Source organism: Anomaloglossus baeobatrachus, chromosome 5, assembly GCF_048569485.1.
Source record: "Anomaloglossus baeobatrachus isolate aAnoBae1 chromosome 5, aAnoBae1.hap1, whole genome shotgun sequence".
NCBI classification, from domain to species: domain Eukaryota; kingdom Metazoa; phylum Chordata; class Amphibia; order Anura; family Aromobatidae; genus Anomaloglossus; species Anomaloglossus baeobatrachus.
In genome coordinates, this window is record NC_134357.1 from 111,493,685 (window position 1) to 111,506,411 (window position 12,727).

The window sequence follows — 12,727 nt, forward strand, 5'->3', positions numbered from 1 at the left end:
CTCTGTTTTTCTTCCACATTGGCACCATTTCTGGTGTTTGTATATGAATCAATCAATATAGTTTATGATTTATTGTCACACTACAAGCTCCTTCCTCAGGAGATTCATATGATTTGTCCTGAGGAAGGATCCTGTAGTGTGACAATAAATCATAAACTATATTGATCTCCACTGTGATTTTATCCCTACGGTAGTGCGGAGCTTTAACCCTTTTCTCTCGATCATTGACTATGATAGCAAATGATAGAAGACATAACTGCTTAATAAGTAAAGACACTCCCAGCATCCAATCAGCTTAGCCACACTCTCTGAACAAATCTTTGTTCCAAAAGTGAAATCCCACACCCCAAGAACTTTTTGGCAGGCTTGAAGACATTAACCCCTTCCTTAATTTAACAAGTGGATGGATGCTACACATGACTGTAGGATCCAACTACACACCGGGTTGTTTGTGATCTGTAACTATGGAGACACATGCATTTTTGGATATTTTGAACATATTGGAGCAATAAGAAGAAATGGTTTCAAAAGTGCACAAATGCTTTAAATTAAAATGTACCTATAATTTTGCAGGCCCTCAATGACTATCGTCCACGTGGGTCTCTGCTGCAGTCGTATGCTCTTAAGGTGATTGTGACTCTCACAACCAGATAAGATTAGTCTATACCAGACCCCCTATTCAATTGTTTTACTGGATAAGACTCTATTGTGCATTCTTTCTTTCCAGCACATTTTACTATTTGCTATCATGTAAGAAATGCCTAAATCGATGTATAGTATGTCCATATTTCTGAAGAGCATAAAAGATCTGATTCTCATTAAAATCATTTGGAGAGCTTTGGAAATCACATGCTTATGTATTTCTTTAATTCTCACCGGCGAAGTAGAATGAATCCCAGAAACTTTTAATTGGAATAAGGACTACTTCAACATACAGCCCTTTCTTACTTTTCATAATTTAGCTACAAGAATGGGGGAATATAGGACTACCAGATCAGACATCATACAAAGTTATGAACCATTGAGCTGGCTGCAACGGTGCATTAAAATAAAAGATCTTTTTGAAAACTTTTGTTTTTTGTTTTTTTTGTATGTGTAGTTGCCCTAAAATGAGTACCAAAGTGCTTTTTATAGCCTTTATTGCTTTTCAATTCACTTATTTCATGTGATTTAATTCATTTAATTCAATTCCTTTCTAATGAAGCTGGTTTCACTAGCTTCATTAGAAATTCACAAGAAAACATTTAAAAAGCTGAATACATGAACATATTCTGAAACGGTTCCTCCGTGAAGAGCACTAAACCCATACAAGTATGTACAACAGTTTATTGTCACAGTATGATTTACATTTCTATGAGTTATTAGGAGTATGGCTGCATTCAGTGAGAAGATTAAATAGGACTATATTAACAAGGCGTTTTAGGGGTACTTTACACGCTGCAACATTGCTAGCGATTGCTAGCGATGTCGAGCGCAATAGCTCCCGCCCCTGTCGCTCGTGCGACATTTGGTGCTTGCTGTCGTAGCGAACATTATCGCTACGGCAGCGTCACATGCACATACCTGGTCAGCGACGTCGCTGTGACCGCCGAACAATCCCTCCCTCAAGGGGGAGGTGTGTTCGGCGTCATAGCGACGTCACTGCGGCGCCACTAAGCGGCCGGCCAATAGAAGCGGAGGGTCGGAGATGAGCGGGACGTAACATCCCGCCCAAAGAGATGTTAGTCGCTCCTGCGGTGTCACACATAATGATGTGTGGTGCCACAGGAACGACAAACAACATCGTACCTGTGGCAGCAACGATATTAAGTAAATGAGCGACATGTCAACGATCACCGTTTTTGAATGATTTTGCGATCATTGATCGTCGCTCATTAGTATTACACGCTGCGATGTCGCTACCGGCACCGGATGTGCATCACTAATGACGTGACCTTGACGATATATCGGTAGTGATGTCGCAGCATGTAAAGCACCCTTTAGTGTAGAATTTTCCTGATGCAATATTTTACCAAAAATGAACAACGTCAAATCAGCCCCAAATCTTGCTGACCTTGGTGCAGATTTATCTGTGTGCTGCCCAAGTGGATGGGTGTTATGGATATAAATAAAAAAAAATTATGCTGTCTTAAAAAATGCCGCTCCTATGGTCCCCAGATGGAGTCTGTTCTTCTTGTTCCAACAATGTGATGTGAACACAAGGCCTCTCCAATGTTTATGTGCCGACTGGACATATCTTAGCTGGAGGCCAAAGTGCAGAAATTGGTAGGAGACCACACAAGAGAGAGCTGGGGAGAAGCAGAAAATGCAGGACAACTGGAAAAGTAGGATTTGATTGCAAATGTTGTTTTCCCTCTTGAAATCAATGGGAAAAATCTGTAACAAATACTTGTTCTTTCCAGAACATAAATGTATTAAATAATTACTTCAAAAGTTCCCAGAGGATTATTTTTTTTGGGGGGAGGGGGGCAATTTTAGTGTGTAAAAATTTGGCACCATGTGGATGAGATTTGATCACACATGTGGATGAGGTTTCTTTAGATCTCATCTCATAGCTTGTACTGTCATCCATTGTGGAGTTTCTGTGCTGAAATCCACAGGAAAATCTACATCATTTTTCTGCAAACTCGATGTTCCCTGAAAGTACGTGGTGTCATTTTTATTCTCCCATCACACTAGCAGGGTTTGCCTTCTGATGTGTAAGTACAATCTATATCTTCATGCACAGATTTCGCTATATAGACTGTATGGTCACAGCTAAAAATCAGACTTGAATATGAATCAGTATCCTGTTAAGATTACCCGAATAAATTCTAGAAAAGGGAAGAGAGAAACCAGGTCTTTTTTCTTCAAATCTAATATCTAGGTGGACACATTTATTAGAAAGTAGAATAAAAACCATGAAACACTTAAGCTGCCGGCAGGGCATAACTTGCCGGAGTTCGACTGGAGCGATCCTCTAAAAAGATGAAGATGGTGGCAGGTGACTATAAGACAGGGGGCAGGGGAATTACATTTAAAGCACCACTCCAGAGCTGACCTTAAATAAAAAAAACGCTGGAGTGGTGCTTTAACGCATAAAACAAAGAGTAGTGTTGATTGTGAGCTGAATTCACGGTTAAGAGAGCCATTTTGAAGAATGTGTCTCAAAAACAACAGCAAATACTACAAAAAATGAAGACTGACTTCAATAAAGCAGAAAAGATGAATCGGGCACCAAATCTTTCCTATAGCTAGAGATTAGAAACAGAGGTCAATATCCATGGAGGTGCTTTGAATTCCTATTATTAGTTTAAGCACCTGTTCATTTTTATACAAAATTAGGACCATGGCTGGAAACAATATAATAAAATTACCATTACAAACCCCTGCTGCTCCAACGTTGCTTCTACATTATTTCTTGACGGTCTTAGTTTATAGGGTACCGCAGTGATATCCTGTCTCCAACATGTGACCACTGCTGCCAATCACCTCAGCAGTGATTCCAAAGTATACGGCATAAGAGTGCAGAGACGATTGATTGGCTACAGCGCTCACATGTTGCAGATGGGACGTCACCAGAGGAGTCCTGTATCAAGGAGAGCACAGTAGAGAAGACAATAGAGCAGCAAGGGGCATCAACAGAACAGGTACGGAATGATATGGGTATACAAAAATCATCAGTTTTTTTTACACCCGTATAACATTGGGTTTGTAAATCAACAATTTATTTAATAAAAAACTGTAATTAACTTTTTATTGTTAACAATTCAAATGTATCCATAAACCATAAACAAACAGATGCATGTGCATGGTGTCCGTATGGCATCAGTTTTTTAATGCACCCTTTGAGCATACTGTGCGAGTTGGAGCTAAAAAACTAATTACCGTAGTACATGCTGCAAATTTTCTTTTTTTTTTTACTCATGGACCATTAGTGGGAAAACATTAATGTGAACTACCCCATTGACTTGCATTGGTTGGTGAGTTGTTCATATGCTTTACACTTTGCCTTAGACCAAATTATAGATGAAAACAGACAACCCCTCTACGGTGACTAGTGCCTCTTCTTGTTCCACTCACTAATGAGTCCTGTCCTCCTAATGTTTTGGTTTATGAACCTGAGACATATACCACATGATACTTTTTCCTATACCGCCATGTATTACAATGAATCATTTTCTTAGTGGCCCTTTTCTTGCTCAACCTACAGTACTGATCACTTGAGGAAACTTCTGGCTACGTAAACACGATTGAGATTAAGCAAGGTAATGTTACATATCAAAATGAAGGATTATCTGACAAGGAAAGATTACCTCTCTTCAGAACTTTAAGAGGAATAATTCTTTGGGCGGTAACCGCAGAACTGTTGTTTTCAACGACTGCAAAACGAAGAAATACGAGATCTTCAAAGTAGACGCGAAACATAAACTGTTCATTCCACATTGGGTTTAAAGTATTGCGGTGGATGGGTTTAGTTCTGAAGTGACAGCTGTCCACTGGCATCCCAAGCACATCAATTTCAATGCAAGGACTTCCTGTGCTGTTACTTGGACAGACATTCTGTCCAGAGACAATCTGTAAGACAAGCACAGTTTCAGATTTATAGCTCGTTGAAGGTCTAGACTACCTAATATAGATAAAGCACAGAGACGTTATCCTGTAAAGAGCGTCTCGTAAAAGTCCACATTAACTGGTTTATAGGAATAAGGATCATAAATCCAATGTAATATATATTGAATTAATATTTGGATGTATCTACGTGTAATGTTCCAAATTTATGGCCTATAAAAAGCGGATTTCCCCTCATATCACCTCTAATTTTATCATCTTGCCAATGTTTGGAGATCTTGTGTGAATGTAGGTGACACAAATCCTTCTGTCTCTTCGTGTAATCTCACAATGACTTGAGGATATTGAAATCATGGCTCTGTGGGGCCATATCATCATTTCCAGGACTCCTTGTTCTTCTTTATACTGAAGACAGTTCTTAATGACACCACCATGATGGTATTTCAGGATGGATAAGTATTTACCTGAACTTCTCAGCATTGAGGACACAATTAACTCTGATGAAATCTCCAACTCCATTTTTTAGGAAATGCAGCCACAAACTGTCAAGGACCCTCCAATTGTCCTTCATTGTAGCCTGTAGACACTCATTGAACCACTCTCCAGTCCTTCATCAAACAAACTGTTACAACGCAATATTTCACATTTTGACTCATCATCAATTCAGAGCTTCAGCTGCCGTATTTTTTCATCCCGGATCCTATGTTTTCGTGGATGGTTGAATTTCTTCTTTCCATATGGAAGGTTTCATTATTGGCCACAATTCTTCCATGAAGACCACTTCTGGACAGCCTCCCTGAACAGTAGATGGGTGTAGCTGGGTCCCACTGGGTGCTGTTAGTTCTGAGCTAGTGGCACTTCTGGATATCTTCTTATTTCAAAGGCAAGTAAGCATGATGTGTCTATCTGCTGCCCCAAATTTCCTTGGATGACCACTATGTCTTCAATGTTGCCCATTTGATAATTCTTCAAAAAAAAGCCTTGAACATCACATTTTGAAATTCCAGTCTGCTTTGAAATCCTTGAAGTCCAACAAAAAAACATGGATTGTGTTTTTATTAAAGTTGATGTCTCTCGAAAGCAGATCCGTTTCTCTTTAATTTGAAATAGATTAATTATTGGATGATTGTTGGATGCTTACTAGACATGTGAGCTTAACCTTACTTTGCAGAATGTTTTTCCACACCTGCCTAAATGTTTTGCACAGTTAATATATATTTTTTACTAATATGTTACATATGAGTGAATATTGCCTTTTGTTTTATTAATGGTGCATAGATGAGCAGGTCTTGTTCATGTTAGGTATTTAGCACATTGCTGCCGGTGCAGAGGGTTGGGGTGTGTGCTACATCTCTCCTTGACACGAATAGCAACAGTCAGTGAAAGTTACTAGAAGAAAATACTTATGTGAGCAAAATAATTACAGAGAAACTCTTATACTAAAAACATCATTCCCTCCGAGCACAATGTATAGATAAAAATCTATAAATTTATAGCAGCTATTTAGGTAGAATAAGCTGAGTGTGAAGTGTTTAGAACAGAGATAGTTGAGTCACAGATGTGTTGTGTTACAGTATCATGTCAGCAAGTTTCATAAGTGAGAGTGTAAGACACAACGCCAAGATATCGAGCACACCCAAGACAATGTCTGTATAACAGCACACATCCAAATCCATACTGAGGAGGAGGAAAACTCTTACGGATAATGAGTATATTGCTGGCTCCATGCTTTCTAACTCACGATCAAGTGGCGAGAATGACTGGTACATCGGGCAGCCCCTATCCCATAATACTGGGGGCTTCAAAACATAACCACATCCACCATTGGCTTCAAACATGGCAGCATTCAATTGTAGGGAGAGATCTGAAAGAGAAAATAGTCAAAGCAATGGGTAGATGTTTTCATGAAACTGTCAATAAAGGCAATTATTGCCATACCATGATAATAGAAATCATGTGACCCAGCAGTTATTGCCGTCCCTTTTCTTACTATCCATATATAAATATGATTTACCAAATGTGAATGTGCTGGAGATGGAACATACAGGAACATTATCAGGTGTTTGGTCTCTTCTCCATTTTCAGGTCTTTAAGGATGAGATAAAGCAGTAATCTTCCTGATGTACTTATACCTATTTTTGATACATACATACATATATATATATATAGATACATATACATACATATGTATATATACACATACATACACACATTATATATATACAGTACAGACCAAACGTTTGGACACACCTTCTCATTCCAAGAGTTTTCTTTATTTTCATAACTCTGAAAATTGTAGATTCACATTGAAGGCATCAAAACTATGAAATAGCACATGTGTAATAAAATACTTAACAAAAAAAGTGTGAAACAACTGAACATATGTCTTATATTCTAGGTTCTTCAAAGTAGCCACCTTTTGCTTTGATTACTGCTTTGCACACTCTTGGCATTCTCTTGATGAGCTTCAAGAGGTAGTCACCGGAAATGGTTTTCACTTCACAGGTGTGCGCTGTCAGGTTTAATAAGTGGGATTTCTTGCCTTATAAATGGGGTTGGGACCATCAGTTGTGTTGTGCAGAAGTCTGGTGGATATACAGCTGATAGTCCTAGTGAATAGACTGTTAGAATTTGTATTATGGCAAGAAAAAAGCAGCGAAGTAAAGAAAAACGAGTGGCCATCATTACTTTAAGAAATTAAGGTCAGTCAGTCCGAAAAATTGGGAAAACTTTGAAAGTGTCCCCAAGTGCAGTGGCAAAAACCATCAACCGCTACAAAGAAACTGGCTCACATAAGGACCACCCCAGGAAAGACCAAGAGTCACCTCTGCTGCGGAGGATAAGTATATCTGAGTCACCAGCCTCAGAAATCGCAGGTTAACAGCAGCTCAGATTAGAGACCAGGTCAATGCCACACAGAGTTCTAGCAGCAGACACATCTCTAGAACAACTGTTAAGAGGAGACTTTGTGCAGCAGGCCTTCATGGTAAAATAGCTGCTAGGAAACCACTGCTAAGGACAGGCAACAAGCAGAAGAGACTTGTTTGGACTAAAGAACACAAGAAATGGACATTAGACCAGTGGAAATCTGTGCTTTGATCTGATGAGTTCAAATTTGAGATCTTTGGATCCAACCACTGTGTCTTTGTGCAACTCAGAAAAGGTGAACGGATGGACTCCACATGCCTAGTTTCCACCGTGAAGCATGGAGGAGGAGGTGTGATGATGTGGGGATGCTTTGCTGGTGACACTGTGGGGGATTTATTCAAAATTGAAGGCATACTGAACCAGCATGGCTACCACAGCATCTTGCAGTGGCATGCTATTCCATCCGGTTTGCGTTTAGTTGGACTATAATTTATTTTTCAACAGGAAAATGACCGCAATCACACCTCCAGGCTGTGTAAGGGCTATTTGAATAAGAAGGAGAGTGATGGAGTGCTACGCCAGATGACCTGGCCTCCACAGTCACCAGACCTGAACCCAATCGAGATGGTTTGGCATGAGCTGGACCACAGAGTGAAGGCAAAAGGACCAACAAGTGCTAAGCATCTCTGGGAACTCCTTCAAGACTGTTGGAAGACCATTTCCGGTGACTACTTCTTGAAGCTCATCAAGAGAATGCCAAGAGTGTGAAAAGCAGTAATAAAAACAAAAGGTGGCTACTTTGAAGAACCTAGACTATAAGACATGTTTTCAGTTGTTTCTCACTCATGTGAGCCAGTTTCTTTGTAGCGGTTGATGGTTTTTGCCACTGCACTTGGGGACACTTTCAAAGTTTTCCCAATTTTTCGGACTGACTGACCTTAATTTCTTAAAGTAATGATGGCCACTCGTTTTTCTTTACTTCGCTGCTTTTTTCTTGCCATAATACAAATTCTAACAGTCTATTCACTAGGACTATCAGCTGTATATCCACCAGACTTCTGCACAACATAACTGATGGTCCCAACCCCATTTATAAGGCAAGAAATCCCACTTATTAAACCTGACAGGGCACACCTGTGAAGTGAAAACTATTTCCGGTGACTACCTCTTGAAGCTCATCAAGAGAATGCCAAGAGTGTGAAAAGCAGTAATAAAAACAAAAGGTGGCTACTTTGAAGAACCTAGACTATAAGACATGTTTTCAGTTGTTTCACACTGTATTGTTAAGTATTTCATTCCACATGTGTTAATTCATAGTTTTGATGCCTTCAATTTGAATCTACAATTTTACAATTTTCAGAGTCATGAAAATAAAGAAAACTCTTTGAATGAGAAGGTGTGTCCAAACGTTTGGTCTGTGTGTATATATATATATATATATATATATATATATATATATATATATATATATATATATATACAGTGCCTACAAGTAGTCTTCAACCCCCTGCAGATTTAGCAGGTTTGAAAGGATGCAAATAAGTGAGAGCCTGCAAACTTCAAACAAGAGCAGGATTTATTAACAGATGCATAAATCTTACAAACCAACAAGTTACCGGTATGTTGCTCAGTTAAATTTTAATACATTTTCAACATAAAAGTGTGGGTCAATTATTATTCAACCCCTAGGTTTAATATTTTGTGGAAAAACCCTTGTTTGCAATTACAGCTAATAATCGTCTTTTATAAGACCTGATCAGGCCAGCACAGGTCTCTGGAGTTATCTTGGCCCACTCCTCCATGCAAATCTTCTCCAAGTTATCTAGGTTCTTTGGGTGTCTCATGTGGACTTTAATCTTGAGCTCCTTCCACAAGTTTTCAATTGGGTTAAGGTCAGGAGACTGACTAGGCCACTGCAACACCTTGATTTTTTCCCTCTTGAACAAGGCCTTGGTTTTCTTGGCTGTGTGCTTTGGGTCATTGTCTTGTTGGAAGATGAAATGACGACCCATCTTAAGATCCTTGATGGAGGAGCGGAGGTTTTTGGCCAAAATCTCCAGGTAGGCCGTGCTATCCATCTTCCCATGGATGCGGACCAGATGGCCAGGCCCCTTGGCTGAGAAACAGCCCCACAGCATGATGCTGCCACCACCATGCTTGACTGTAGGGATGGTATTCTTGGGGTCGTATGCAGTGCCATCCAGTCTTCAAACGTCACATGTGTGGTTGGCACCAAAGATCTCGATCTTGGTCTCATCAGACCAGAGAACCTTGAACCAGTCTGTCTCAGAGTCCTCCAAGTGATCATGAGCAAACTGTAGACGAGCCTTGACATGACGCTTTGAAAGTAAAGGTACCTTACGGGCTCGTCTGGAACGGAGACCATTGCGGTGGAGTACGTTACTTATGGTATTGACTGAAACCAATGTCCCCACTGCCATGAGATCTTCCCGGAGCTCCTTCCTTGTTGTCCTTGAGTTAGCCTTGACTCTTCGGACAAGCCTGGCCTCGGCACGGGTGGAAACTTTCAAAGGCTGTCCAGGCCGTGGAAGGCTAACAGTAGTTCCATAAGCCTTCCACTGCCGGATGATGCTCCCAACAGTGGAGACAGGTAGGCCCAACTCCTTGGAAAGGGTTTTGTACCCCTTGCCAGCCTTGTGACCCTCCACGATCTTGTCTCTGATGGCCTTGGAATGCTCTTTTGTCTTTCCCATGTTGACCAAGTATGAGTGCTGTTCACAAGTTTGGGGAGGGTCTTAATTAGTCAGAAAAGGCTGGAAATAGAGATAATTAATTCAAACATGTGAAGCTCATTGTTCTTTGTGCCTGAAATACTTCTTAATACTTTAGGGGAACCAAACAGAATTCTGGTGGTTTGAGGGGTTGAATAATAAATGACCCTCTGAATAAACTTTTCACAATTTAAAAAAAAAAAAAAAAAGAAATAACATTCTTTTTTGCTGCAGTGCATTTCACACTTCCAGGCTGATCTACAGTCCAAATGTCACAATGCCAAGTGAATTCCGAACGTGTAAACCTGCTAAATCTGCAGGGGGTTGAATACTACTTGTAGGCACTGTATATTACATTGTTTTGTACACTCATGTGAATAGTTTCATGTTTTAACATTGGCTCCATGTAATGCATGGAGTAATGCATGTGGCGGACACAAGGTGGACCTGTCTTCTGTTGCTGGACAGTTCTATTGTAGTGAATCATTACATTTTCTATAATCTCTTGGTTCTCTGTGCTGTTCCTCTGTTATTCATGAACAGCACAGCAGCGCACAGGCCTATTCTAATAGTCTGGTGCTTAACAGCTAAATTGGGCCATTTTCTGCCCGTATGCCGTTTGCTACCTAAGCACGACTGAACAATTCAGCAATGACTGCAATCTGCCAAGTGTATGTGGTCACAGGATAACCATAATATTTAGTTCCTATAAGAACTAGTCCTGTAATCTCATTGCGGGATCTGTCTAGTTTGGTTGTGCGAGTTCAGGCCAAATGTAGGTCATGCCTAGTCTGCAAAGCTCTTGGATAAAGGTGTCATATTGCAGATATCCAGTGCTATTCTTTTGCTAACAATTGTACAGTTATGTAACTGTTTCTTTTTCTATCAATTAACACTATTTTTGTGTAAGGGGTGGACGGACCCCTTACACAGAGGCGCAGTTCCCCCTGAAGATGCCCCCGCCGGGGTAGCTAAAGTTGTTAATGTTTTTATGCTTTATATTATTACTGGGTTTTCCCTAGATGTCAGAGGGGGGCGGCTGTCCCCATAGGAACGGTACAGGAGAGAGGAGGAGCCGGACAGTCTAGGGGGAGGGGGAGAGAGTGCTGTAGGAGAGAAAGTTTGAGTTTGAGTCAGTTGATTCCGGGACGGGGGAGAAGGAGCAACGGGGGAAGAGTGTGGGAGCTATGGTGACAGATAGCAAAAGAAAGGAAAAAGAAAGTGTCCTAGTCGGTGAAACACAGTTGTGTGGGTCAAGTCTGCAGTAGCCGGAGCGGGAGCCTAGGTGAAGAAAACTAGAGTAGCCGGGTAAGGCCCCCTGAGAAGAGAAGACAGGAACAGTTTCCCCCAGCAGGAGTTGTGAATTGACGCTACAAGATTTGTGCCTCTGTTGTGAAGATACGTGCAATAAAATGCCTTTTGATTCAACTGATGCCTGCCTGCGGAATTTTCCTGAGTCTGTCAACGTGCTCCCTTCATCCACACTCTGCCCCACAAAACAATCCCCTGTCCCAAAAGTGACGGCTGCGCCGGGGGTTAGCCTGATACAGGAAGGGGCCACGACTACAACCCCCGAGGCACCCCCGGCACCCCGTTACATTTGTGTGAAAGGAGATTCAGAATCAGTCTCTAAAATACGATCTCACAAGATTATGCTGAACATTTATATAAAACTGCTGCTCAAGAGAAGTACATAACCCCCCTACCATCAAATATCTGCACCAAAAATATGGCATATCTGAGTGTACATGTATATATCATACAGAGACCCCATCACTGCATATCTTAGGTACATGTACACATCATACACAGATCCAGCCACCGCTATGTCATACTGTATATACATCACACACAGACGCCACCACCACGTCATATACAGTACATCATATACAGACCCCGCCACCACGTCATACAGTATATACATCATACAGAGACACCGCCACCACTACGTAATATACACAACATACACAGACCCCGCCACCAATATGTCATATATATACACACATCATACACAGAACCCGCCACCTCTACGTCATGTATACATCATACACAGACCCCCTCCAGTACATCATATATACATCATACACAGACCCCGCCACCTCTACGTCATATATACATCATACACAGACCCCGCCACCACTACGTCACAAATACATCATACACAGACCCCCTTCACTACATCATATCTACAACATACACAGGCCCATACATCATACACAGACCCCACCATCACTATGTCATATACATCATACACAGACCTCGTCACCACTATGTTACATATACATCATACACAGACCCCGTCATATATACATCATACATAGACCCCATCATCACTACATCATTTATACATTATACACAGACTCCATCACCACTACATCATATACACATCATACACAGCCCTCGCTACCACTACGTCATGTATACACATCATACACAGACCCCGCCGCCACCACTACGTAATATATACATCACACACAGACCCCCTCCACCTGCCACCACTACGTCATTTATGCATCATACACAGACCCTGCCACCACTATGTCATATATACAGTGGGTAAAATAAGTATTGGACAC

The 12,727-nt window shown here is 40.9% G+C and overlaps 1 protein-coding gene across 9 annotated transcripts in view; it reads right to left on the reverse strand.

The window, feature by feature from the left end:
- Positions 1-12,727, reverse strand: part of PLCE1 (phospholipase C epsilon 1) — a 400,168-nt gene that overhangs the window by 27,787 nt on the left and 359,654 nt on the right. For all 9 annotated transcript variants that reach the window (XM_075348768.1, XM_075348766.1, XM_075348765.1 and 6 more), the window contains 2 exons: positions 6,252-6,415; positions 4,296-4,557 (listed from right to left, as the gene is read on the reverse strand). In XM_075348768.1, coding sequence (XP_075204883.1) covers positions 4,296-4,557; positions 6,252-6,415 — 426 coding nt within the window. The remainder of the gene's footprint in view (positions 1-4,295; positions 4,558-6,251; positions 6,416-12,727) is intronic.